Source organism: Coregonus clupeaformis, chromosome 1 (assembly GCF_020615455.1).
Source record: "Coregonus clupeaformis isolate EN_2021a chromosome 1, ASM2061545v1, whole genome shotgun sequence".
Lineage (NCBI taxonomy): Eukaryota > Metazoa > Chordata > Actinopteri > Salmoniformes > Salmonidae > Coregonus > Coregonus clupeaformis.
In genome coordinates, this window is record NC_059192.1 from 79,856,581 (window position 1) to 79,883,356 (window position 26,776).

The 26,776-nt window shown below is 46.6% G+C and overlaps 1 protein-coding gene across 1 annotated transcript in view; it reads left to right on the forward strand.

Annotated features, from left to right (window-relative positions):
- The window catches only part of LOC121574846 (zinc finger matrin-type protein 4-like), a 183,391-nt gene that overhangs the window by 52,480 nt on the left and 104,135 nt on the right, over positions 1-26,776 (forward strand). Inside the window, exons 2-3 of the mRNA XM_041887479.2 lie at positions 720-824; positions 9,779-9,871. Of these exons, the coding sequence (XP_041743413.1) occupies positions 720-824; positions 9,779-9,871 (198 nt within the window). The remainder of the gene's footprint in view (positions 1-719; positions 825-9,778; positions 9,872-26,776) is intronic.

Here is a 26,776-nt window from a genome sequence, read left to right on the forward strand (position 1 = left end):
GTCTCAGATAAGCTGTATTAGCATGAATGACAAAGCCACTGTTGCTAAAGCGAAGTGAGATAAATATGGTAATGATCTCTTTCTATCCCTCTCTCCCTCTCTCTCTCTCCATCTCACCCCTCTCCTGCCCCCCCCTCTCTCTTTGTTTCTCTCTGTCTCTCCCCCCTCTCTCTCCTACTATCATTTAATTAATCTCATCACCGATTGCCCTCAGTCTACTCAGACAGACCTCCATGTAACATGTTATACCCACAGGGGGAGTTGAGATATTTCGGCAGATTATTATGTTCTATCAGTCGTGATGTCTTCTTAATTAATGTGGAGATTAATTGACCATGTTTATTTTGCAGGTTGGTTGGATCTAGCCTGTCAATCAAGTTATTTAACTACAGAATATGAGAGATGCTTTGATTGGCATATATTCCCTCAGGAGTTCAATGATGCTTGTCATTGTTTTCAACTTTACCCTACTTACCTCTCTCATAAGTGTGTTTCTATCACTACGTACTGTACCTTGTCAATGGCGCAAACAATTATCGTTTTAATAAATTAGATGCTGACTTAGGTAACTTGACCTCTGTCACTTTCTGGTGGAAGCAATGTTCAGAACAGATATGTGTACGGGATTTGTTTTAGAGTATTCAGATTTGGTGTGTATCCTGACAAGATGATACATTGGTTTAAGTGTGCGTGTTTATTCTGTGTGTGCATGTCTTCAGATGAAGTCTGCTGGGGTGGTGGAAGGAGGACTGTTCACAGAGAGTTACTGTAACATCTGTAATGCCCAGCTCATTTCCGAGTCGCAACGCACAGCACACTACGAGGTGAGTCTACATCACACACTCACACTCATACACACACTCATACATATGCAAGCACCACCAAACGGAAAGAGAAAGAGAGGAAGAGGCCTGAGAGAGAGGAGGAGGACAGAGGGTGTGGGGTTATCAAGAGGGGAGGCCGTGGTGCAGGGAGTTACCATGAGAGGGAGAGAGATAGGCCGTGTCCAAATACCCGTACTTGCGTTCTAATAAGTAGGCATAGAAAGTTTTATTGTGTTTACAGACAGATTATTTCACTTATAATTCACTGTATCACAATTCCAGTTGGTCAGAAGTTTACATACACTAAATTGACTGTGCCTTTAAACAGCTTGGAAAATTCCAGAAAATGATGTCATGGCTTTAGAAGCTTCTGATAGGCTAATTGACATCATTTGAGTCAATTGGAGGTATACCTGTGGATGTATTTCAAGGCCTAATTGTTGAAGGCGGTCTTCCATTCATCCCCCTCTCTGATGCGCACTAGGTTGTAGGCACTGCGTGAATCCAATTTGGTAAAGTACTTTGCACCGTGCATCTGTTCGATCACAGGGAGTATGTGAGGCAGGGGATAACTGAATTTAACCGTAGCCTTATTCAGTGTCCAGTAATCGATACGGGTGTAGACCTCCGTCCTTCTTCACGTAAAAGCAGCTGGAAGAGGCCGTAGAGGTGGACGGACGGAGGAATCCTTGGGCCAGCGTCTCCTGGATGTAGACATCCATGGCTTCGGCCTCTGTATGCGAAAGGGTAGATGTGCCCACGTGGGAGGGTAGAACCAGGCTGTAGGTCGATAGTGCAGTCCCATGGGCGATGAGGGGGCAGGCATGTGGCACGAGTCATTGAAAAAGCAACCTGTCGGTATTCCTCCGGGATAGGGACTCGGGTGGCCTGGTCCGGACTTTCCACGGAGGTGGCACAGATAGACACCGAGAGACACCTCCCCTGACACTCCTGCGACCAACCCAACAACGTCCTCTCTGTCCACGATATACTGGGGTTATGCAACTGTAACCAGGGGAGACCTAAAACTACGGGGTGTGCAGGAGAGTCTAAGATGAGGAACGTGATGCGTTCATGGTGGTTGTGATCAACTGTGAGGGAAATGGGAATCGTGGTCTGGCGCACCAGTCCTGTTCCTAGGGGACGGTTGTCTAGGGCATCGACTGGGATAGGGGGTTGTAAAGGGACTAGAGGAATGCATAATGATAAGGCCACTGACCGGTGTAGGAAATTGCCTGCAGCACCTGAGTCCACTAGGGCAGGACTCAGTGGGGGACCAGGATAGTCTGGGAAGGTGACAGTACGGGCTGGGTGGACAGAGAGGAGCAAGGCACATCCACGCCTACCTGGGAAGGTGCAGGAGCCCTCCTCGGGTCTGTTGCTTCCTTGCCTGGTTCTTCTTCTGGGACAGGTGTTCCAGGGGTGGTCCGACTCCCCGCAGTAGGAGCAGAGACCCTGTTGACGGCGCCGTTGATGTTCCTCTGGGGGAAGGTTTGTCATGCCCACCTCCATGGGCTCAGTCTCGCTGGAGGTTCCTGGGAGAGACCCGAACCCCTGGGATGGGCGACGACAGGCACACAGGAGATTATCCAGGCAGATGGCCATGGCGATGAGCTGGTCCAGCGTGAGGTCCTCATCGCGACAGGCCAGCTCAGTCTGGACGTCCGCCTGTAGCCCGCTGTGGAAAACTGTCAACAGGGCCTGGTCGTTCCAGCCAGTGAACGTAGCCACCGTCCGGAAATCCAGAGCGTACTCAGACGCTGTCCTGGACCCCTGGTGCAGACGGAGGAGACGCTCACCTCCCTTTCGGCCATCAGTTGGATTGTCTAAAATGGCACGGAAGAGTTTGGTGAAGCGCTCATAGGACTGTACTTCTGGACCGTCCCTCTCCCAGACAGCGTGCGCACACTCCAGAGCCCGGCCTGTCAGCACTGAAATCCCCAAGGCCACCTTGTCCCTCTCGGAGGCCGTCCCGGCAAGGTGGAGATCACACTGCAGGAGAAACCCCCTACAGTGAGCTGGGGTGCCGTCTAACCGCTCCGGGAGGGGCAGGTGGACGTTGCTGATCGGACCGGATGATGTAGATGGTGGTGGGGTGGCTGGAACGACCGTGAGGAGCTGGGAAGGTGGAGATGTAGCCTGCAGTTGGTGTACGGTCCGGATCACCTCGTCCATGGCAGTCCCGAGGTGCTCCAGGCACGAGTCGTGCTGTAGGAGCTTTGCTCCAACAGCGGAGAGGTCGGGATGTCCTGCTGCCTCCTGGTTTCTTGGGTCTGTCATTATGTCACAAGTGTAGAGAGGAGTAGGCAGGAGGCAATCACAGGTTTAGAACTACTGAATTTATTAAAGCACCATAGCTTGATGCGGAACGAAACCCACAGTGCAAAATATAAAGTACTCAGAAAAACAAGCAACATATACAATGACCGACAAAGACAAATGACAGAGGGAGTATATACAGTGAGGGAAGAAAGTATTTGATCCCCTGCTGATTTTGTACGTTTGCCCACTGACAAAGAAATGATCAGTCTATAATTTTAATGGTAGGTTTATTTCAACAGTGAGAGACAGAATAACAACAAAAAAATCCAGAAAAACGCATGTCAAAAATGTTATAAATTGATTTGCATTTTAATGAGGGAAATAAGTATTTGACCCCCTCTCAATCAGAAAGATTTCTGGCTCCCAGGTGTCTTTTATACAGGTAACGAGCTGAGATTAGGAGCACACTCTTAAAGGGAGTGCTCCTAATCTCAGTTTGTTACCTGTATAAAAGACACCTGTCCACAGAAGCAATCAATCAATCAGATTCCAAACTCTCCACCATGGCCAAGACCAAAGAGCTCTCCAAGGATGTCAGGGACAAGATTGTAGACCTACGCAAGGCTGGAATGGGCTACAAGACCATCGCCAAGCAGCTTGGTGAGAAGGTGACAACAGTTGGTGCGATTACTCGCAAATGGAAGAAACACAAAATAACTGTCAATCTCCCTCGGCCTGGGGCTCCATGCAAGATCTCACCTCATGGAGTTGCAATGATCATGAGAACGGTGAGGAATCAGCCCAGAACTACACGGGAGGATCTTGTCAATTATCTCAAGGCAGCTGGGACCATAGTCACCAAGAAAACAATTGGTAACACACTACGCCGTGAAGGACTGAAATCCTGCAGCGCCCGCAAGGTCCCCCTGCTCAAGAAAGCACATATACATGCCCGTCTGAAGTTTGCCAATGAACATCTGAAAGATTCAGAGGAGAACTGGGTGAAAGTATTGTGGTCAGATGAGACCAAAATGAAGCTCTTTGGCATCAACTCAACTCACCGAGTTTGGAGGAGGAGGAATGCTGCCTATGACCCCAAGAACACCATCCCCACCGTCAAACATGGAGGTGGAAACATTATGCTTTGGGGGTGTTTTTCTGCTAAGGCCTGCTAAGGCCTAGCCAGTCTCCAGACCTTAATCCCATAGAAAATCTGTGGAGGGAGCTGAAGGTTCGAGTTGACAATGTAGTATGATACAGTGCATTCGGAAATGATTCAGACCCCTTGACTTTTTCCACATTTTGTTACGTTATAGCCTCATTCTAAAATTGATTAAATTGTTTCTTCCCCTCATTGATCTACACACAATACCCCATAATGATATTTTTTTGCAAATGTATACAAAAATAAAAAAGGTAAATATGACATTTACGTAAGTATTCAAATACAATAAAATCAAATGTTATTAATCACATGCGCCGAATACAACAGGTGTAGACCTTACAGTGAAATGCTTACTTACAAGCCCTTAACCAACAATGCAGGTTTAAGAAAGACTACCAAAAAATATATAAAATAATACAAAATTAAAGTAACAAATAATTAAAGAGCAGCAGTAAAAAGAACAATAGCGAGGCTATATACAGGGTGTACCGGTACCGAGTCAATGTGCGGGGGCACCGGTTAGTCAACCCTTTACTCAGCACTTTGTTGAATCACCTTTGGCAGCGATTACAGCCTCAAGTCTTCTTTGGTATGAAGTTACAAGCTTGGCACACCTGTATTTTGGGAGTTTCTCCCATTATTCTCTGCAGATCCTCTCAAGCTCTGTCAGGTTGGATGGGGAGCATCGCTGCACAGCTATTTTCAGGTCTCTCCAGAGATGTTCGATCGGGTTCAAATCCGGGCTCTGGCTGTGCCACTCAAGGACATTCAGAGACTTGTCCCGAATCCACTCCTGCGTTGTCTTGGCTGTGTGCTTAGGGTTGTTTTCCTGTTGGAAGGTGAACCTTCGCCACAGTCTGAGGTCCTGAGCACTCTGGAGCAGGTTTTCATCAAGGATCTCTTTGTACTTTGCTCCATTCATCGTTTCCTCGATCCTGACTTTTCTCCCATTCCCTGCCACTGAAAAACATCCCTTGCTTCAACGTGGGATGGTGCCAGGTTTCCTCCAGACGTGACGTTTGGCATTCAGGCCAAATAGATCGATCTTGGTTTCATCAGACCAGATAATTCTCATGGTCTGAAAGTCCTTTAGGTGCCTTTTGGCAAACTCCAAGCGGGCTGTCATGTGCCTTTTACTGAGGAGTGGCTTCCGTCTGGCCACTCTACCATAAAGGCCTGATTGGTGGAGTGCTGCAGAGATGGTTGTCTGGAAGGTTCTCCCATCTACACAGAGGAACTCTGGAGCTCTGTCAGAGTGACCATCGGTTTCTTGGTCACCTCCTTGACCAAGGCCCTTCTCCCCCGATTGCTCAGTATTGGCCGGGCGGCCAGCTCTAGGAAGAGTCTTGGTGGTTCCAAACTTCTTCCATTTAAGAATGATGGAGGCCACTGTGTTCTTGGGGACCTTCAATGCTGCGGAAATGTTTTGCTACCCTTCCCAAGATCTGTGTCTCGACACAATCCTGTCTCGGAGCTCTACAGACAATTCCTTCGACCTCATGGCTTTGTTTTCGCTCTGACATGCACTGTCATCTGTGGGACCTTATATAGACAGGTGTGTGCCTTTCCAAATCATGTCCAATCAATTGAATTTACCACAGGTGGACTCCAATCAAGTTGTAGAATGATGAAGAAAGGAAACAGGATGTACCTGAGCTCAATTTCGAGTCTCATAGCAAAGGGTCTGAATACTTACAGTTGAAGTCGGAAATGTACATACACTAAGGTTGGAGTCATTAAAACTTGTTTTTCAACCACTCCACAAATTTCTTGTTAACAAACTATATTTTTGGCAGGTCGGTTAGGACATCTACTTTGTGCATGACACAAGTCATTTTTCCAACAATTGTTTACAGACAGATTATTTCACTTATAATTCACTGTATCACAATTCCAGAGGGTCAGAAGTTTACATAAACTAAGTTGACTGTGCCTTTAAACAGCTTGGAAAATTCCAGAAAATGATGTCAAGCTTCTGATAGGCTAATTGACATCATTTGAGTCTATTGGAGGTGTACCTGTGGATGTATTTCAAGGCCTAAACTCAGTGCCTCTTTGCTTGACATCATGGGAAAATCAAAAGAAATCAGCCAAGACCTCAGAAAAACAATTGTAGACCTCCACAAGTCTGGTTCATCCTTGGGAGCAATTTCCAAACACCTGAAGGTACCACGTTCATCTGTACAAACAATAGTACGCAAGTATAAACACCATGGGACCATGCAGCCATCATATACCGCTCAGGAAGGAGACGCGTTCTGTCTCCTAGAGATGAACGTACTTTGGTGTGAAACGTGCAAATCAATCCTAGAACAACAGCAAAGGACCTTGTGAAGATGCTGGAGGAAACAGGTACAAAAGCATCTATATCCACAGTAAAACGAGTCCTATATCGACATAACCTGAAAGGCCGCTCAGCAAGGAAGAAGCAACTGCTCCAAAACCGCCATAAAAAAGCCAGACTACGATTTGCAACTATGGGGACAAAGATCGTACTTTTTGGAGAAATGTCCTCTGGTCTGATGAATCAAAAATAGAACTGTTTGGCCATAATGACCATTGTTATGTTTGGAGGAAAAAGGGGGCTGCTTGCAAGCCAAAGAACACCATCCTAACCGTGAAGCACCGGGGTGGCAGCACCATGCTGTGGGGGTGCTTTGCTGCAGGAGGGACTGGTGCACTTCACAAAATAGATTAATTTTAAAGCTTGGTCGCAAATGGGTCTTCCAAATGGACAATGACCCCAAGCATACTTCCAAAGTTGTGGTAAAATGGCTTAAGGACAACAAAGTCAAGGTATTGGAGTGGCCATCATAAAGCCCTGACCTCAATCCTATAGAGCATTTGTGGGCAGAACTGAAAATGCGTGTGCAAGCAAGGAGGCCTACAAACCTGACTTAGTTACCACAGCTCTGACAGGAGGAATGGGCCAAAATTCACCAAATTTATTGTGGGAATCTTGTGGAAGTCTACCCGAAATGTTTGACCCAAGTTAAACAATTTAAAGGCAATGCTACCAAATACTAATTGAGTGTATGTAAACTTCTGACCCACTGGGAATGTGATTAAATTAATAAAAGCTGAAATAAATCATTCTCTCTTCTATTATTCTGACATTTCACATTCTTAAAGTATTGATCCTAACTGACCTAAGACAGGGAATATTTATTAGGATTCAATGTCAGGAATTGTGAAAAACTGAGTTTAAAAGTATTTGGCTAAGGTGTATGTAAACTTCCGATTTCAACTGTATGTAAATATAGTATTTATGTTATTTATTTGCAAAATATTCTAAAAACCTGTTTTCACTTTGTAATTTTTGGGTATTCTGTGTAGATTGCTGAGGAAAAAAATATTTAATCCATTTTAGAATAAGGCTGTAACATGACAAAATGTGGAGAAAGTCAAGGTGTCTGAATACCTTCCGAATGCGCTGTAAGTACACAGTATGAAGTTTTAGTCATTAGTAGACAAGACAGATTTCGACACGGCCATAATGCCAGATGGATGGATGCATGGATGGATGGATAGATGAATAACGGAGTGCTGGCAGTGGGTGATAACATGCCTGTGTCCAGTCCAGTCTTGCTGCTCCACTGCCCTCATTAGATCTTTCCCCTGGGAGTCAAATACCATCTTCTCCCTGCCTGTCTGTCTGTCTGCCTGCCTGCCTAACCTGCCTCCCTCCCGGCTCCTCTTTCCGTCACATCACTTTAGTGCACTTTCAGATCGCCAGGAGTGAGTGTGTGTGTGTGTCCCTAGTACCTCTTAGACTCAGCCCCAGCATTACCTCTCTCTTTGCCGCTCTTCTCTTTCTCCCTCCACCTCTCTTCTCGTTCTCCCTCCCTCTCTTCTTTCTCCCTCCATCTCTCTTCTCTTTCTCCCTCCATCTCTCTTCTCTTTCTCCCTCCATCTCTCTTCTCTTTCTCCCTCCATCTCTCTTCTCTTTCTCCCTCCATCTCTCTTCTCTTTCTCCCTCCACCTCTCTTCTCTTTCTCCCTCCACCTCTCTTCTCTTTCTCTTTCTCCCTCCCCCTCTCTTCTGTTTCTCCCTCCACCTCTCTTCTCTTTCAACCTCCCCCTCTCTTCTCTTTCTCCCTCCCCCTCTCTTCTCTTTCTCCCTCCACCTCTCTTCTCTTTCTCCCTCCACCTCTCTTCTCTTTCTCCCTCCACCTCTCTTCTCTTTCTCCCTCCAACTCTCTTCTCTTTCTCCCTCCAACTCTCTTCTCTTTCTCCCTCCCCCTCTCTTTTCTTTCTCCCTCCACCTCTCTTCTCTTTCTCCCTCCACCACTCTTCTCTTTCTCCCTCCCCCTCTCTTCTCTTTCTCCCTCCACCTCTCTTCTCTCCCTCTTTTTCTTCTCCATGATCACTGTATACACACTCACTGTACACACACTCACTGTACACACGCACTGTACATACACTCACTGTACACACACTCACTGTACACACACTCACTGTACACACACTCACTGCACACACACTCACTGTACACACACTCACTGTTCACACTCACTGTACACACACTCACTGTACACACACTCACTGTACACACACTCACTGTACACACACTCACTGCACACACACTCACTGTACACACACTCACTGTACACACACTCATTGTACACACACTCATACTATCTTGCTCCTCTCACCATCTCTCCTCTACCACTCTCCTGCTCTATCAGTCTATCCCTCTCTCATTCACTATATTCCTCCCTATATTCAATCTCACTCAACCTACCTTTGTCTTTCTCTTCTTCTCTTCCATGCCTCCTTAGGAATAGTCACACAAATGATATAATAGGGTATTAGTGGGGACTGAATGTGACTGCTTGGCAATGTAAGGAGATATCAGTATAGGGTTATGGACAGCTATGACACACACACACACACACACACACACACACACACACAGGCATGGACATACACACATGAAGGCAGGCAGGCACGCACGCACGCACACACACACACACACACACCAGGAATCTATTTCGAAGCATGTACCTAGTGCGTACCCAGTAATTTTCACTGCTCTGTATTAAAGTGAAGGTTATCAGCGTCAAGGACATTCCACTGTCATTTCACATAAAGTTATACTGATGGTATAAAAGAGTAATAGCACACACACACACACACACACACCAAAAAACAATGTTTGTGGATTCTGATGTAAGCCCGGGGATCCAGTCAGCTTATGACAGGGTCATACAGTGTTTTTGATTGTCCACTGTGAGGTAAGCCAATGTGTTTCATTGGCCCGCTGTGAGGCAACAATCTTTCTGATTGGTTAGCCCTAAAGTCAAACCAGTATTTATAATTGGTTGCTGTAAGCAGTGAGGTAAACCATAGTGTTTATCAACTGTGCAGTTGAGAAGAGATGGAATATATGTTGAAGCACTGATTACTGTAGTGAATGAAAATAAACTTGCCAATAAAACCTCTCTCTCTCTCTCTCTCTCTCTCTCTCTCTCTCTCTCTCTCTCTCTCTCTCTCTCTCTCTCTCTCTCTCTCTCTCTCGCTCTCAGAGTAAGAAACATGCCAACAAGGTCCGTCTCTTTTACATGTTACATCCAGAAGACGGAGGCCCACCGTCCAAGAGACTGAGACCAGACAACCCGGTATGTAGACACACGCATATACACACATACGCACACACACACCGAAATCACGCACACACTCATACACTCACAGTGTTGTTGCCCTCACTCTGTGGTTTCCTAATCTCTCCCAAGAACAATCTTTAACAAAACCATTAAATGATGAATCGACTTAATTTAGCAAGTTATGAGATCTCACAGTTCAGTAGTACTGTATAACAGTCTCCTGAGCATGGATTTAAAATGGATTTTACTAGAACATTTCTTTCTGTCTTTTCCTCAGGAGGTAGTGACTTTGGCATAATTTAGTCCACAGTGCAGGTAAGAGTTTTCTCTTTTAGAGGCCAGGAGTAGACTAGGAGTTGAAGTCGAAGTAGATAGGGTGTCTGTGTAAAGCTATAAGCTCTCCATTCATACTGGCTCCAGAGAGAGTTACAGGAAGCCAGAGAGCCCTGAGGGTCTGTGAGAGTGTGTGTGTGTGTGTGTGTGTGTGTGTGTGTGTGTGTGTGTGTGTGTGTGTGTGTGTGTGTGTGTGTGTGTGTGTGTGTGTGTGTGTGTGTGTGTGTGTGTGTGCATGTGCGTGATTGTGTGCTTGCGTGTATTTTGGACTCCTCTCACACACACATGCACGCAAGCACACACACACACTCACACACACACACACAGAGGTTGTGCAGTGACCTACCCTGCCATGGCCTCCAGTAGACAGATAGAGAGTTTGGCAGCTGTGCTCTAGTCCGGAGGCACTGGGCAACACAAACACACACACACAGCTACAGACTATCCCCAGGTGGGATGGGATTACACATCCGCACATGCACTCACTTTTATATTTTTCATTTCACCTTTATTCATACAAATTATTTTTTACAATGACGACCTGTCAGACAGCGAGTGCAGCACGTATAACACACAATAGGTTTAACAACAGGATACAAACAACAGTCAAATATACACATCATGCACGGTCAGTAATATGCAGCATTTAAGAGGTAGGGGGGAAACGCATGTAGTTATCAGTTAAACTCTTTATTTATTTAACCAGGTAAGCCAGTTGAGAACAAGTTCTCATTTACAACTGCGACCTGGCCAAGATAAAGCAAAGCAGTGCAATAAAATCAACAACACAGAGTTACATATGGGGAATACAAAACATAAAGTCAAAAATACAAACAGAAAATATATATACAGTGTGTGTGAATGTAGTAAGTTATGGAGGTAAGGCAATAAATAGGCCATAGTGCAAAAGAGTTACAATTTCGTATTAACACTGGAATGATAGATGTGCAAAATATGATGTGCAAATAGAGATACTGGGGTGCAAATTAGCAAAATAAATAACAATATGGGGATGAGGTAGTTGGGTGGGCTAATTTCAGAATGGCTGTGTACAGGTGCAGTGATCGGTAAGCTGCTCTGACAACTGACGCTTAAATTTTGTGAGGGAGATAAGAGTCTCCAGCTTCAGAGTTTTTTGCAGTTCGTTCCAGTCATTGGCAGCAAAAAACTGAAAGGAATGGCGGCCAAAGGAGGTGTTGGCTTTGGGGATGACCAGTGAGATATACCTGCTGGAGCGCAGACTACGGGTGGGTGTTGCTATGGTGACCAGTGAGCTAAGATAAGACAGGGATTTGCCTAGCAGTGATTTATAGATGACCTGGAGCCAGTGGGTTTGGCGACGAATATGTAGTGAGGGCCAGCCAACAAGAGCGTACAGGTCACAATGGTGGGTAGTATATGGGGCTTTGGTGACAAAACGGATGGCACTGTGATAGACTACATCCAATTTGCTTAGTAGAGTGTTGGAGGCTATTTTGTAAATGACATCGCCGAACTCAAGGATCGGTAGGATAGTCAGTTTTACGAGGGCATGTTTGGCAGCATGAGTGAAGGAGGCTTTGTTGTGAAATAGGAAGCCGATTCTAGATCTAACTTTTGATTGGAGATGCTTAATGTGAGTCTGGAAGGAGAGTTTACAGTCTAACCAGACACCTAGGTATTTGTAGTTGTCCACATACTCTAGGTCAGACCCGCCGATAGTAGTGATTCTAGTCGGGTGGGCGGGTGCAAGCAGCGTTCGGTTGAAGAGCATGCATTTAGTTTTACTAGTGTTTAAGAGCAGTTGGAGGCTACGGAAGGAGTGTTGTATGGCGTTGAAGCTCGTTTGGAGGTTTGTTAACACAGTGTCCAATGAAGGGCCAGATGTATACAAAATGCTGTCGTCCGCATAGAGGTGGATCCGAGCTTCACGAGCAGCAAGAGCAACATCATTGATATACACAGAGAATAGAGTCGGCCCGAGAATTGAACCCTGTGGCACCCCCATAGAGACTGCCAGAGATCCAGACAACAGGCCCTCCGATTTGACACATTGAACTCTATCTGAGAAGTAGTTGGTGAACCAGGCGAGGCAGTCATTAGAGAAACCAAGGCTATTTAGTCTGCCAATAAGAATGCAGTGGTTGACAGAGTCGACCACTGCATGGGCATGTTGCAGCGGAGGGTGCAGAGCTGGTTGCCGGGGTAGTGGTAGCCATGTGGAAAGCATGGCCAGCCGTAGTAAAATGCTTGTTGAAATTCTCGATTATTGTAGAGCTCGGGGCTGAGGGGGGTCTGTAGCAAGCGGCAACAGTGAGAGACTTATTTCTGGAAAGGTGGATTTTTAGAAGTAGAAGCTCAAACGGTTTGGGCACAGACCTGGATAGTACGATAGAGCTCTGCAGGCTCTCTACAGTAGATTGCAACCCCACCCCCTTTGGCAGTTCTATCTAGACGGAAAATGTTGTAGTTGGGGATGGACATTTCTGAATTTTTGGTGGCCTTCCTAAGCCAGGATTCAGACACTGCTAGGACATCAGGGTTGGCGGAGTGTGCTAACGCAGTGAATAACTGAAACTTAGGGAGGAGGATTCGGATGTTAACGTGCAAGAAACCAATGCTTTTACGGTTACAGAAGTCAACAAATGATAACGCCTGGGGAGTAGGAGTGATACTGGGGGCTACAGGGCCTGGGTTAACCTCTACATCACCAGAGGAACAGAGGAGGAGTAGAATAAGGATACGGCTAAAGGCTTTAAGTACTGGTCTTCTAGTGTGTTGGGTATAGAGAAAAAAACGGGCAGGTTTCCGGGCGTTGTAGAATAGATTCAGGGCATTATGTACAGAAAAGGATATGGAAGGATATAAGTACAGTGGAGGTAAACCTAAGCTTTGGGTAACGATGAAAGAGATAGCATCACTGGAGGCACCAATTGAGTCGGTCTCCGCGTGTATGGGGGGGTGGGACAAAGGAGCTATCTATGGCAGGTTGAGCTGGGCTGGGGGATCTACAGTGAAATAGTACAATAAGAAATAACCAAAACAGCAATAAGCAAGGCATATTGACATGGGAGAGAGGCATAAAGCAATCACAGGTGTTATTCAAGAGAGCTAAGACAACAGCTGGTAATGGCGACAAAGTTTGGGCTGAGGCTAAACATAAACAGGATGCGGTACCGTATAAAGGCATCAGCTGTATAGCTGAGTTATCATAAGGTCCGGTGAACAGCAATAGGAGAGTTCAGAGGTAGTTCGGGGGCTGCTATAGCACTGGCGAGCAAGAGGCCACGGCTAGCTTGTGCTAGCGGGCCGGGGATAACAGATGGATCTTCGTGGTTGACGTCGTAACTGGAAACCTGTTGTTATCGCATCAGACGATTTCGTCGGCAGACCAGTCGTGTTCGATCGGCGGGGCTCCGTGTCAACACTTGGAGGTCCCGTCCGGTTGACAGAGAGGTAGATAGCCGGGAGAAGGGCCTGGCTCGCGGCTAGCTCGAGGCTGATTAGCCAACAACAACGTCCATTTGATTGCAGCTATCTAGCTATGATGATCCGGTGTTAAAGGTCCAGTGAATCAGTGATTCCGGCAGAAAAACCGATATGTTCTGGGTCGATAACGCGCTGTGCAGACAGTGCAGACTGGCCGATAGTAGTCCAGGCTAGAGCTGGCTGGTAGGTAGTTCAGGCCATGGACAATGGTGAGAAACCGCTAGCGGTGGCTAATGGCAAGTAACTAGTTAGCTGGCTACTCCCGTCCGGTAGGCAGAGAGGTAGATAGCCGGGATATGGGCCTGGCTCAAGGCTAACTGGTGCTTGCTTCAGGGGCAGTGGTGATTAGCCAAACAGCAACATCCAATTCGGTTGCGGCTAGCTAGTTGCGATCCGGTGTTAATGTCCAGTGATTCAGTTATTCCGGCAAAATCCGATGTTCTGGGTGAAAATCGCTAACGGTGGCTAATAGCAAGTAGCTAGTTAGCTGGCTAGCTGGTATCAACTGGAGATTCTAGATAAAAGGTAAGTCAATAATAGAATCCGTTCCACATTGAGTGAGGCGGGTTGCAGGAAAGTATATTTTGTACAAGGATGAAAAGTGTGATAGGGAAATATGTACGAAAAATACAAAAAAATACAATAAATACAAAAAACAGGCTATTTACACAGACACACAACAAAGAACACGACCGCACTGCTATGCCATCTTGGATCATCCCTGAAAGGTTTGTTTTGAAAAGTACCAATGGATACAAAAGAGCTTAGTTTCAGTGTATTTTTTAAGGATGGTCCAGTCTCTAGCAGTGGAGAATTTAAAAGCATTTTCACCAAAGATACTGTGTATCTTGGGGATGGCTAGGTTTATGTAATTGCTGGATCTCTCTCACACACACACACACACGAGTGGTGTCACACACACACAGCAGTTGGTGAGTGTGTGTGCGTGTGCGTTTGTCTCTCTCTTTGTGTGAGTGTGAGTGTGTGTGTGTGTGTGTGTGTGTGTGTGTGTGTGTGTGTGTGTGTGTGTACGTGTGTGTACGTGTGTGTGTGTGTGTGTGTCAAACATAGAAAGTAGGTCGGAAAGGTGCTCTCAGATGAAAGAGAAGAGTTAATCAGTTTTCCTCCAGATGTCTTTCACACCTCCTTTCGCTATCTCCCTCTCTCGGTCTCCAGTTGTATATTCCTTGAGTTAGTGAGTGACTGAGTGAGTGAGTGAGTCAAAGGGAAAGGAGGAGAACCCTGCATTGTTTTTGCCACTCATCTTTTTCTTCCATAACTATACTGAACAAAAATATAAACGCAACAATTTCAAAGATTTTACTGAGTTACAGTTCATATAAGGAAATCAGTCAATTGAAATACATTCATTAGGGCCTCATCTATGGATTTCACATGACTGGGAATCTGGCGATTTTAGCATGTACAGTACCAGTCAAAAGTTTGGACACACCTACTCATTCCAGGGTTTTTCTTCATTTTTACTATTTTCTACATTGTAGAATAATAGTGAAGACATCACAACTATGAAATAACACATATGGAATCATGTAGTAACCAAAAAATGTTTGTCACGATCGTTTATGAACGAGAAGGACCAAGGCGCAGCGTGATAAGCATACATGTTTATTTAAACGAATAAACACACGACAAAACAACAAAACGTCCAAGGTAGCATACAAAACATACCTCACACGGAACAAGATCCCACAACCCACTAGTGCCAACAGGCTACCTAAGTATGGTCCCCAATCAGAGACAACGAGCTACAGCTGCCTCTGATTGGGAACCACCCTGGCCAACATAGATCTAAACATTCTAGATCTCAACATAGACAATCAACATAACACAACACGACACAGAAAATACACACCCTGACTCAACAAATGAGAGTCCTCAGAGTCAGGGCGTGACAGTACCCCCCCCCCCCCAAAGGTGCGGACTCCGACCGCGCCACATAAACATAACAGGGTAGGGGCCGGGTGGGCATTCCGCCTTGGAGGCGGATCCGGCTCCGGGCGTGACCACCACTTACTCTCCACCTCCCTGTTGCGCCCCTGGTCTGGTCTGGACCTCGGCGCGCTGCTTCCCCTCTCCTTCCTCCCACGACGTACCAAGCCCTGTCTGGACCCTGGTGTGGGAGACACCGAACCTGGAGAGGGGCTGACGTCTGGGTCTGGACTGGAACCGCTGACTGGAGCTGGACCCGACGACGGTGGATCGAACTGCTCTGGCTCCGGATTGGAGCCGCTGACCGGAGCTGGATCAGGCACCGGTGGAGCGGATTGCTCTGGCTCTGGAGTGTAGCCGCTGACCGGAGCTGGACTGGATCCCGGTGGAGTGGATTGCTCTGGCTCCGGAGTGGATCCGCTGACCGGAGTTGGACCGGACCCCGGTGGAGCGGATTGCTCTGACTCCGGAGTGGAGCCGCTGACCGGAGCTGGACTTGACCCCGGTGGAGTGGATTGCTCTGGCTCCGGAGTGGAGCAGCTGACCGGTGCCGGACCAGGCACCGGTGGAGCAGACACGGGCCGTGCCGGACTGGACACACGCACCACTGGCTTGGTGCGGGGAGCAGGAACGGGCCGGACCGGGCTGATGACGCGCACCACTGGCTTGGTGCGGGGAGCAGGAACGGGCCGTACCGGACTGGCGACGCGCACCACTGGCCTGGTGCGGGGAGCAGGAACAAGGCCGGGCCAGGCTGGCGACGCGCACCACTGGCTTGGTGCGAGGGGCAGGAACAGGCCGGGCCGGGCTGGCGACGCGCACCACTGGTTTGGTGCGAGGGGCAGGAACAGGCCGGGCCGGGCTGACGACGCGCACCACTGAATTGGTGCGAGGAGCAGGAACAGGCCGGGCCGGGCTGGCGACGCGCACCACTGGTTTGGTGCAAGGGGCAGGAACAGGCCGGGCCGGGCTGGCGACGCGCACCACTGGTTTGGTGCGAGGAGCAGGAACAGGGCGGGCCGGGCTGGCGACGCGCACCACTGGTTTGGTGCAAGGGGCAGGAACAGGCCGGGCCGGGCTGGCGACGCGCACCACTGGCTTGATGCGAGGAGCAGGAACGGGCCGGACCGTACTGGGAACACACACCACTGGCTTTGTGCGGGGAGCAGGAATGGGTCGGGCTGTACTGGGAACACGCACCACTGGCTTAGTGCAGGGATCAGGAACGGGCCGGACCGGACTGGCGACACGCACCACTTGCTTGGTGCCTAACCAGCTCCTTCTGCTGCCTAACCAGCTCCTCTCGCCGTGCCTCTACACTCTCCTTCTCCCTTATAGCCTCCTGTAGCTCCTCCCTCTGACCAAATAACTCCTGCTCCCTCTGAACCAATAGCCCCCTTAACCTGGTGGCCTCCTCTCCTAACATGCAGATCCGCCCTGTCGCTGCCTCCTGCTGCCTCGTCGTCCACACCGTGTGCCCCCCCCCCAAATGTTTTATTGGGGTTGCCTCTCGGGTCTCCGTCGTCGGCACTGTTGGCGCCGTTTCTCCTCTCCTACCTGGGCATCCTCATTCATCGCCCTCCGGTAACGGACGGCCTCTTCCTCCGTAATTCTCCCCCAACCGAGGAGGACATCAACTAATGTAACCTCCCGTTGAATTCCTGGCGTTTGCTCCTGAACACGCTGCATGGTCCTATTGTGGTGGGATCTTCTGTCACGATCGTTTATGAACGAGAAGGACCAAGGCGCAGCGTGATAAGCATACATGTTTATTTAAACGAATAAACACACGACAAAACAACAAACGAAACGTGAAGTCCAAGGTAGCATACAAAACATACCTCACACGGAACAAGATCCCACAACCCACTAGTGCCAACAGGCTACCTAAGTATGGTCCCCAATCAGAGACAACGAGCTACAGCTGCCTCTGATTGGGAACCACCCTGGCCAACATAGATCTAAACATTCTAGATCTCAACATAGACAATCAACATAACACAACACGACACAGAAAATACACACCCTGACTCAACAAATGAGAGTCCTCAGAGTCAGGGCGTGACAATGTTAAACAAATCAAAATATATTTTAGTTTTGAGATTCTTCAAATAGCCAACCTTTGCCTTGATGACAGCTTTGCACACTCTTGGCATTCTCTCAACCAGCTTCATGAGGTAGTCACCTGGAATGCATTTCAATTAACAGGCATGCCTTCTTAAAAGTTAATTTGTGGAATTTCTTTCCTTCTAAATGTGCTTGAGCCAATCAGTTGTGTTGTAACTAGGTAGGGGTGGTATATAGAAGATAGCCCTATTTGGTAAAAGACCAAGTCCATATTATGGCAAGAACAGCTCAAACAAGCAAAAGAAATGACAGTCCATCATGGAATCAAAAGGATAAACATTCACATGCAACGCCTTGGGCCAGAAGTTACGATCTTGTCTCATCGCTGCAACTCCCCTAAGGACTCGGTGAAGGTCGTGCTTCTTGACACACTGCTCGCTTAACCCGGAAGCAAGCCGCACCAATGTGTCGGAGGAAACACCTTGGAACTGACGACCGAAGTCAGCTTGCAGGAGCCCGGCCCGCCACAAGGAGTCGCTGGAGCACGATGAGACAAGGAATTCCCGGCCGGCCAAACCCTCCCCTAACCCGGACGATGCTGGGTGAATTGTGCGCCGTCCCATGGGTCACCCTGTCACGGCCGGCTGTGACACAGCATGGGATTGAACCCGAGGCTGCAGTCACGCCTCAGCACTCATTGCTGAATTTGTGTAATGTTTATTTCCAATGACCGATGAGCACTGATACATTTTATCTATAATTTCTCTGCAAATCCAGGTCTGTGCCCAAACAGTTTGAGCTTCTACTGCTAAAAATCCACCTTTCCAGAAATAAGTCTCTCACTGTTGCCGCTTGCTACAGACCCCCCTCAGCCCCGAGCTGTGCCCTGGACACCATATGTGAACTGATTGCCCCCCATCTATCCTCAGAGTTCGTACTGCTTGGTGACCTAAACTGGGATATGTTTAACACACCGGCCAACCTTCAATCTAAACTAGATGCCCTCAATCTCACACAAATTATCAACGAACCTACCAGGTACAACCCTAAATCTGTAAACATTGGCACCCTCATAGATATCATCCTGACAAATGTACCCTCTAAATACACCTCCGCTGTCTTCAACCAGGACCTCAGCGATCACTGCCTTATTGCCTGCGTCCTTAATGGGTCCGCGATCAAACGACCACACCTCATCACTGTCAAACGCTCCCTAAAACACTTTAGCGAGCAGGCCTTTCTAATTGACCTGGCCCGGGTATCCTGGATGGATAATAACCTCATTCCGTCAGTAGAGGATGCCTGGTTGTTCTTTAAAAGTGCTTTCCTCTCAATCTTAAATAAGCATGCCCCATTCAAAAAATGTAGAACTAAGAACAGATATAGCCCCTGGTTCTCCTCAGACTTGACTGCCCTTGACCAGCACAAAAACATCCTGTGGCGTACTGCATTAGCATCGAACAGCCCCCGCGATATGCAACTTTTTAGGGAAGTCAGGAACCAATATACACAATCAGTTAGGAAAGCAAAGGCTATCTTTTTCAAACAGAAATTTGCATCCTGTAGCACTAACTCCAAAAAGTTTTGGGACACTGTAAAGTCCATGGAAAATAAGAGCACCTCCTCCCAACTGCCCACTGCACTGAGGCTAGGAAACACTGTCACCACCGATAAATCTACAATAATCGAGAATTTCAACAAGCATTTTGCTACGGCTGGCCATGCTTTCCACCTGTCTACCACTACCCCGGCCACCAGCTCTGCACCCTCCACTGCAACTTGCCCATGCCCCCCCGCTTCTCCTTCACACAAATTCAGACAGCTGATGTTCTGAAAGAGTAAAAAAATCTGGACCCCTACAAATCAGCTGGGCTAGACAATCAGGACCCTTTCTTTCTAAAATTAGCCGCCGAAATTGTCGCAACCCCTATTACTAGCCTGTTCAACCTCTCTTTCGTAACGTCTGAGATCCCCAGAGATTGGAAAGCTACCGCGGTCATCCCCCTCTTCAAAGGGGGTGACACTCTAGATCCTAACTGTTATAGACCTATATCCATCCTGCTCTGCCTTTCGAAAGTATTTGAAAGCCAAGTTAACAAACAGATCACCGACCATTTCGAATCCCACCGTACCTTCTCCGCTATGCAATCCGGTTTCCGAGCTTGTCATGGGTGCACCTCAGCCACGCTCAAAGTCCTAAACAATATTATAAACGCGATCGATAAAAGACAGTACTGCGCAGCCGTATTCATCGACCTGGCCAAGGCTTTCGACTCTGTCAACCTCCGCATTCTTATTGGCAGACTAAATAGCCTTGGTTTCTCTAATGACTGCCTCGTCTGGTTCACCAACTACTTCTCAGATAGAGTTCAATGTGTCAAATCGGAGGGCCTGTTGTCTGGACCTCTGGCCGTCTCTATGGGCGTGCCACAGGGTTCAATTCTCGGGCCGACTCTATTCTCTGTGTATATCAATGATGTCGCTCTTGCTGCTGGTGACGCTCAGATCCACCTCTATGCTGACGACACCATTTTGTATACATCTGGCCCTTCATTGGACACTGTGTTAACAAACCTCCAAACAAGCTTCAATGCCATACAACACTCCTTCCGTAGCCTCCAACTGCTCTTAAACACTAGTAAAACTAAATGCATGCTCTTCAACCGAACACTGCTTGCACCCGCCCACCCGACTAGAATCACTACTCTCGGCGGGTCTGACCTAGAGTATGTGGACAACTACAAATACCTAGGTGTCTGGTTAGACTGTAAACTCTCCTTCCAGACTCACATTAAGCATCTCCAATCAAAAGTTAGATCTAGAATCGGCTTCCTATTTCACAACAAAGCCTCCTTCACTCATGCTGCCAAACATGCCCACGTAAAACTGACTATCCTACCGATCCTTGACATCGGCGATGTCATTTACAAAATAGCCTCCAACACCCTACTCAGCAAATTGGATGTAGTCTATCACAGTGCCATCCGTTTTGTCACCAAAGCCCCATATACTACCCACCATTGTGACCTGTACGCTCTTGTTGGCTGGCCCTCACTACATATTCGTCGCCAAACCCACTGGCTCCAGGTCATCTATAAATCACTGCTAGGCAAATCCCCGTCTTATCTTAGCTCACTGGTCACCATAGCAACACCCACCCGTAGTCTGCGCTCCAGCAGGTATATCTCACTGGTCATCCCCAAAGCGAACACCTCCTTTGGCCGCCATTCCTTCCAGTTCTCTGCTGCCAATGACTGGAACGAACTGCAAAAATCTCTGAAACTGGAGACTCTTATCTCCCTCACTAACTTTAAGCGTCAGTTGTCAGAGCAGTTTACCGATCACTGCACCTGTACACAGCCTGTCTGAAATTAGCCCACCCAACTACCTCATCCCCATATTGTTATTTATTTTGCTAATTTGCACCCCAGTATCTCTATTTGCACATCATCTTTTGCACATCTATCATTCCAGTATTATACGAAATTGTAACTATTTTGCACTATGGCCTATATATTACCTTACCTCCATAACTTACTACATTCGCACACACTGTATATATATTTTCTGTTGTATTTTTGACTTTATGTTTTGTTTACCCCATATGTAACTCTGTGTTGTTGTTTTTATCGCACTGCTTTGCTTTATCTTGGCCAGGATTGAAAAGGATTTGCAAGTAGATTGTTGACTTGATTCATGATGATGACTGCTTGTCTAGCTTGCTAGCAAAGATTTTGAAAGTATGATGTTGACATGATCAGTCCAATCAAAGCTACGGTAGATATAACGTAATTTGACGTAATTTTATTTGTGGCCAATGACCTTGAGCCTTCTTGGATGGTCACTTCTAATGTAAGTCTATGGCAGCACCCAAGGGGATTGAATTTTCGAGCTCTAGATTTTGCGGTGACATAGTGTCCCCATGAGTGACAGAACACTTGCCAATCACGGCGCAAATAGAGAACATTACCAACCCCTACGTTTGTTTTTTCCGCTGGATGCCCCACCACCACAGAAAGCACTGAGCTAGGCTGAAACACCTGCATTTTGGAGCTGACTAAATCAAGAAAGCAGAAAAGAGATCTTTGTATGCAACTTTATTAACTCAATTATATATATATTTTTACATTGTTTACAAACTGATATGTGACACGTATTAATGCCAAAATAACATGCCCCACCTGCCCTGAATGACGCATTGCCACTGCTGGGAATACAGATATGCATCTGTTGGTCACAGATACCTTCTTTTTTTTAAGTAGGGGCATGGTTCAGAAAACCAGGTGCGACCATAATTTTCCTCATGCAGCATAACACATCTCCTTTGCATAGAGTTGATCAGGCTGTTGATTGTGGCCTGTGGAATATTGTCCCACTCCTCTTCAATGGCTGTGCGAAGTTGCTGGATATTGGCGGGAACTGTCGCACACGTCGATCCAGGGCATCCCAAACATGCTTAATGGGTGACATGTTTGGTGATTATGCAGGTCATGGAAGAACTGGGACATTTTCAGCTTCCAGGAATTGTGTACAGATCCTTGCGACATCGGGCTGTGCATAATCATGCTGAAACATGGGGCGATGGCGGCGGATGAATGGCATGACAATGGGCCTCAGGATTTCGTCACGGTATCTCTGTGCACTCAAATGAGCTTCCCTGAGACGGTTTCTGACAGTTTGTGCCAAAATTCTTCGGTTGTGCAAATCTATAGTTTGATCAGCTGTCCAGGTGGCTGGTCTCAGACATTCCTTCAGGTGAAGAAGCTGGATGTGGAGGTCCTGGGCTGGCATGGTTACACATGGTCTGCGGTTGTGAGGCCAGTTGGATGTACTGTCAAATTCTCTAAAACAATGTTGGAGGTGGCTTATGGTAGAGAAATTAGCATTACATTTTCTGGCAACAGCTCTGGTGGACATTCCTGCAGTCAGCATGCCAATTGCACACTCCCTCAAAACTTGAGACATCTGTGGCATTGCTGTGTGACAAAACTGCGCATTTTAGAGTAGTCTTTTATTGTCCCCAGCACAAGGTGCACCTGTGTAATGATCATGCTGTTTAATCAGCTTCTTGATATGCCACACCTGTCAGGTGGATGGATTATCTTGGCAAAGGAGAAATGTTCACTAACAGGGATGTAAACCATTTGTGCACAACATTTGAGAGAAATAAGCTTTTTGTGCGTATGGAAAATTTCTGGGATCTTTGATTTCAGCTCATGAAACATGGGACCAACACTTTATATTTTTGTTCAGTATATATTTGTTATTTCTCTTTTTTCTACACTTCTACAAGTGTATATTAGTTTGTTTCCTTCTGCTTCTCTGTGTGTATAATTAGAGGCGTTTTCACACTCATCTGAACAAAGTAGAGGAGAAACAATAGGAGAGAGGGAGATGAGAGAAATAAACATGCTTTTAATTAGAAGTCTATTGTTGGGGGTAAGGTGTGGCTACACACACACACATACACATACAGACACAGACATCACACTGTTTGTCTGTGCACAGATACAAATAGGTCACATGTAAATGAGTCTCACCAGATGAGCGAGAGAGATTTGAGTAAAACCAGTCCTAGTGTCAGTCACAGTGGCGGCCCATCCATTAGGGCGTTAGCCATATCTCAGACTGCCCATCTTAATCTTTTATTTTTATTGGCCAGTCTGAGATATGGCTTTTTCTTTGCAACTCTGCCTAGATGGTCAGCATCCCGGAGTCGCCTCCTCACAGTTTTTTTTTATTTTTATTTTTTTTGGGGGGTAGATCAGCTCTATATAATAATATAATAATAATAATATGCCATTTAGCAGACGCTTTTATCCAAAGCGACTTACAGTCATGTGTGCATACATTTTTACATATGGGTGGTCCCGGGGATTGAACCCACTACCCTGGCGTAGATAGATTGTAACTTCCATCAATGTAATTGTCTGCATCACTTCCAATTGTCTGCAATTGTCTGCAATTGTCTGTATCACTTCCAATCCCCCATGTTTTATATATACAGTGGGGAGAACAAGTATTTGATACACTGCCGATTTTGCAGGTTTTCCTACTTACAAAGCATGTAGAGGTCTGTAATTTTCTATCATAGGTAAACTTTAACTGTGAAAGACGGAATCTAAAACAAAAATCCAGAAAATCACATTGTATGATTTTTAAGTAATTAATTTGCATTTTATTGCATGACATAAGTATTTGATACATCAGAAAAGCAGAACTTAATATTTGGTACAGAAACCTTTGTTTGCAATTACCGAGATCATACATTTCCTGTAGGTCTTGACCAAGTTTGCACACACGGCAGCAGGGATTTTGGCCCACTCCTCAATACAGACCTTCTCCAGATCCTTCAGGTTTCGGGGCTGTTGCTGGGCAATACGGACTTTCAGCTCCCTCCAAAGATTTTCTATTGGGTTCAGGTCTGGAGACTGGCTAGGCCACTGCAGGAACTTGAGATGCTTCTTACGGAGCCACTCCTTAGTTGCCCTGGCTGTGTGTTTCGGGTCGTTGTCATGCTGGAAGACCCAGCCACGACCCATCTTCAAATACTCTTACTGAGGGAAGGAGGTTGTTGGCCAAGATCTTGCGATACATGGTCCCATCCATCCTCCCCTCAATACGGTGCAGTCGTCCTGTCCCCTTTGCAGAAAAGCATCCCCAAAGAATGATGTTTCCAACTCCATGCTTCACGGATGGGATGGTGTTCTTGGGGTTGTACTCATCCTTCTTCTTCCTCCAAACACGGCGAGTGGAGTTTAGACCAAAAAGCTCTATTTTTGTCTCATCAGACCACATGACCTTCTCCCATTCCTCCTCTGGATCATCCAGATGGTCATTGGCAAACTTTAGATGGGCCTGGACATGCGCTGGCTTGAGCAGGGGGATCTTGCATGCGCTGCAGGATTTTAATCCATGACGGTGTAGTGTGTTACTAATGGTTTTCTTTGAGACTGTGGTCCCAGCTCTCTTCAGGTCATTGACCAGGTCCTGACGTGTAGTTCTGGGCTGATCCCTCACCTTCCTCATGATCATTGATGCCCCACGAGGTGAGATCTTACATGGAGCCCCAGACCGAGGGTGATTGACCGTCATCTTGAACTTCTTCCATTTTCTAATAATTGCGCCAACAGTTGTTGCCTTCTCGTCCTGTAGCCCATCCCAGCCTTGTGCAGGTCTACAATTGTATCCCTGATGTCCTTACACAGCTCTCTGGTCTTGGCCATTGTGGAGAGGTTGGAGTCTGTTTGATTGAGTGTGTGGACAGGTGTCTTTTATACAGGTAATGAGTTCAAACAGGTGCAGTTAATACAGGTAATGAGTGGAGAACACGAGGGCCTCTTAAAGAAAAACTAACAGGTCTGTGAAAGCCGGAATTCTTAATGGTTGGTAGGTGATCAAATACTTACAGTGGGGAAAAAAAGTATTTAGTCAGCCACTATTTGTGCAAGTTCTCCCACTTAAAAAGATGAGAGAGGCCTGTAATTTTCATCATAGGTACACGTCAACTATGAAAGACAAATTGAGAAAAAAAAATCCAGAAAATCACATTGTAGGATTTTTTATGAATTTATTAGCAAATTATGGTGGAAAATAAGTATTTGGTCACCTACAAACAAGCAAGATTTCTGGCTCTCACAGACCTGTAACTTCTTCTTTAAGAGGCTCCTCTGTCCTCCACTCGTTACCTGTATTAATGGCATCTGTTTGAACTTGTTATCAGTATAAAAGACACCTGTCCACAACCTCAAACAGTCACACTCCAAACTCCACTATGGCCAAGACCAAAGAGCTGACAAAGGACACCAGAAACAAAATTGTAGACCTGCACCAGGCTGGGAAGACTGAATCTGCAATAGGTAAGCAGCTTGGTTTGAAGAAATCAACTGTGGGAGCAATTATTAGGAAATGGAAGACATACAAGACCACTGATAATCTCCCTCGATCTGGGGCTCCACGCAAGATCTCACCCCGTAGGGTCAAAATGATCACAAGAACGGTGAGCAAAAATCCCAGAACCACACGGGGGGACCTAGTGAATGACCTGCAGAGTGCTGGGACCAAAGTAACAAAGCCTACCATCAGTAACACACTACGCCGCCAGGGACTCAAATCCTGCAGTGCAAGACGTGTCCGCCTGCTTAAGCCAGTACATGTCCAGGCCTGTCTGAAGTTTGCTAGAGTGCATTTGGATGATCCAGAAGAGGATTGGGAGAATGTCATATGGTCAGATGAAACCAAAATAGAACTTTTTGGTAAAAACTCAACTCGTCGTGTTTGGAGGACAAAGAATGCTGAGTTGCATCCAAAGAACACCATACCTACTGTGAAGTATGGGGGTGGAAACATCATGCTTTGGGGCTGTTTTTCTGCAAAGGGACCAGGACGACTGATCCGTGTAAAGGAACGAATGAATGGGGCCATGTATCGTGAGATTTTGAGTGAAAACCTCCTTCCATCAGCAAGGGCATTGAAGATGAAACGTGGCTGGGTCTTTCAGCATGACAATGATCCCAAACACACCGCCCGGGCAATGAAGGAGTGGCTTCGTAAGAAGCATTTCAAGGTCCTGGAGTGGCCTAGCCAGTCTCCTGATCTCAACCCCATAGAAAATCTTTGGAGGGAGTTGAAAGTCTGTGTTGCTCAGCGACAGCCCCAAAACCTCACTGCTCTAGAGGAGATCTGCATGGAGGAATGGGCCAAAATACCAGCAACAGTGTGTGAAAACCTTGTGAAGACTTACAGAAAACGTTTGACCTGTGTCATTGCCAACAAAGGGTATATAACAAAGTATTGAGAAACTTTTGTTATTGACCAAATACTTATTTTCCACCATAATTTGCAAATAAATTCATAAAAAATACTACAATGTGATTTTCTGGATTTTTTTTTCTCATTTTGTCTGTCATAGTTGACGTGTACCTATGATGAAAATTACAGGCCTCTCTCATCTTTTTAAGTGGGAGAACTTGCACAATTGGTGGCTGACTAAATACTTTTTTTCCCCACTGTATGTCATGCAATAAAATGCAAATTAATTACTTAAAAATCATACAATGTGATTTTCTGGATTTTTGTTTTAGATTCCGTCTCTCACAGTTG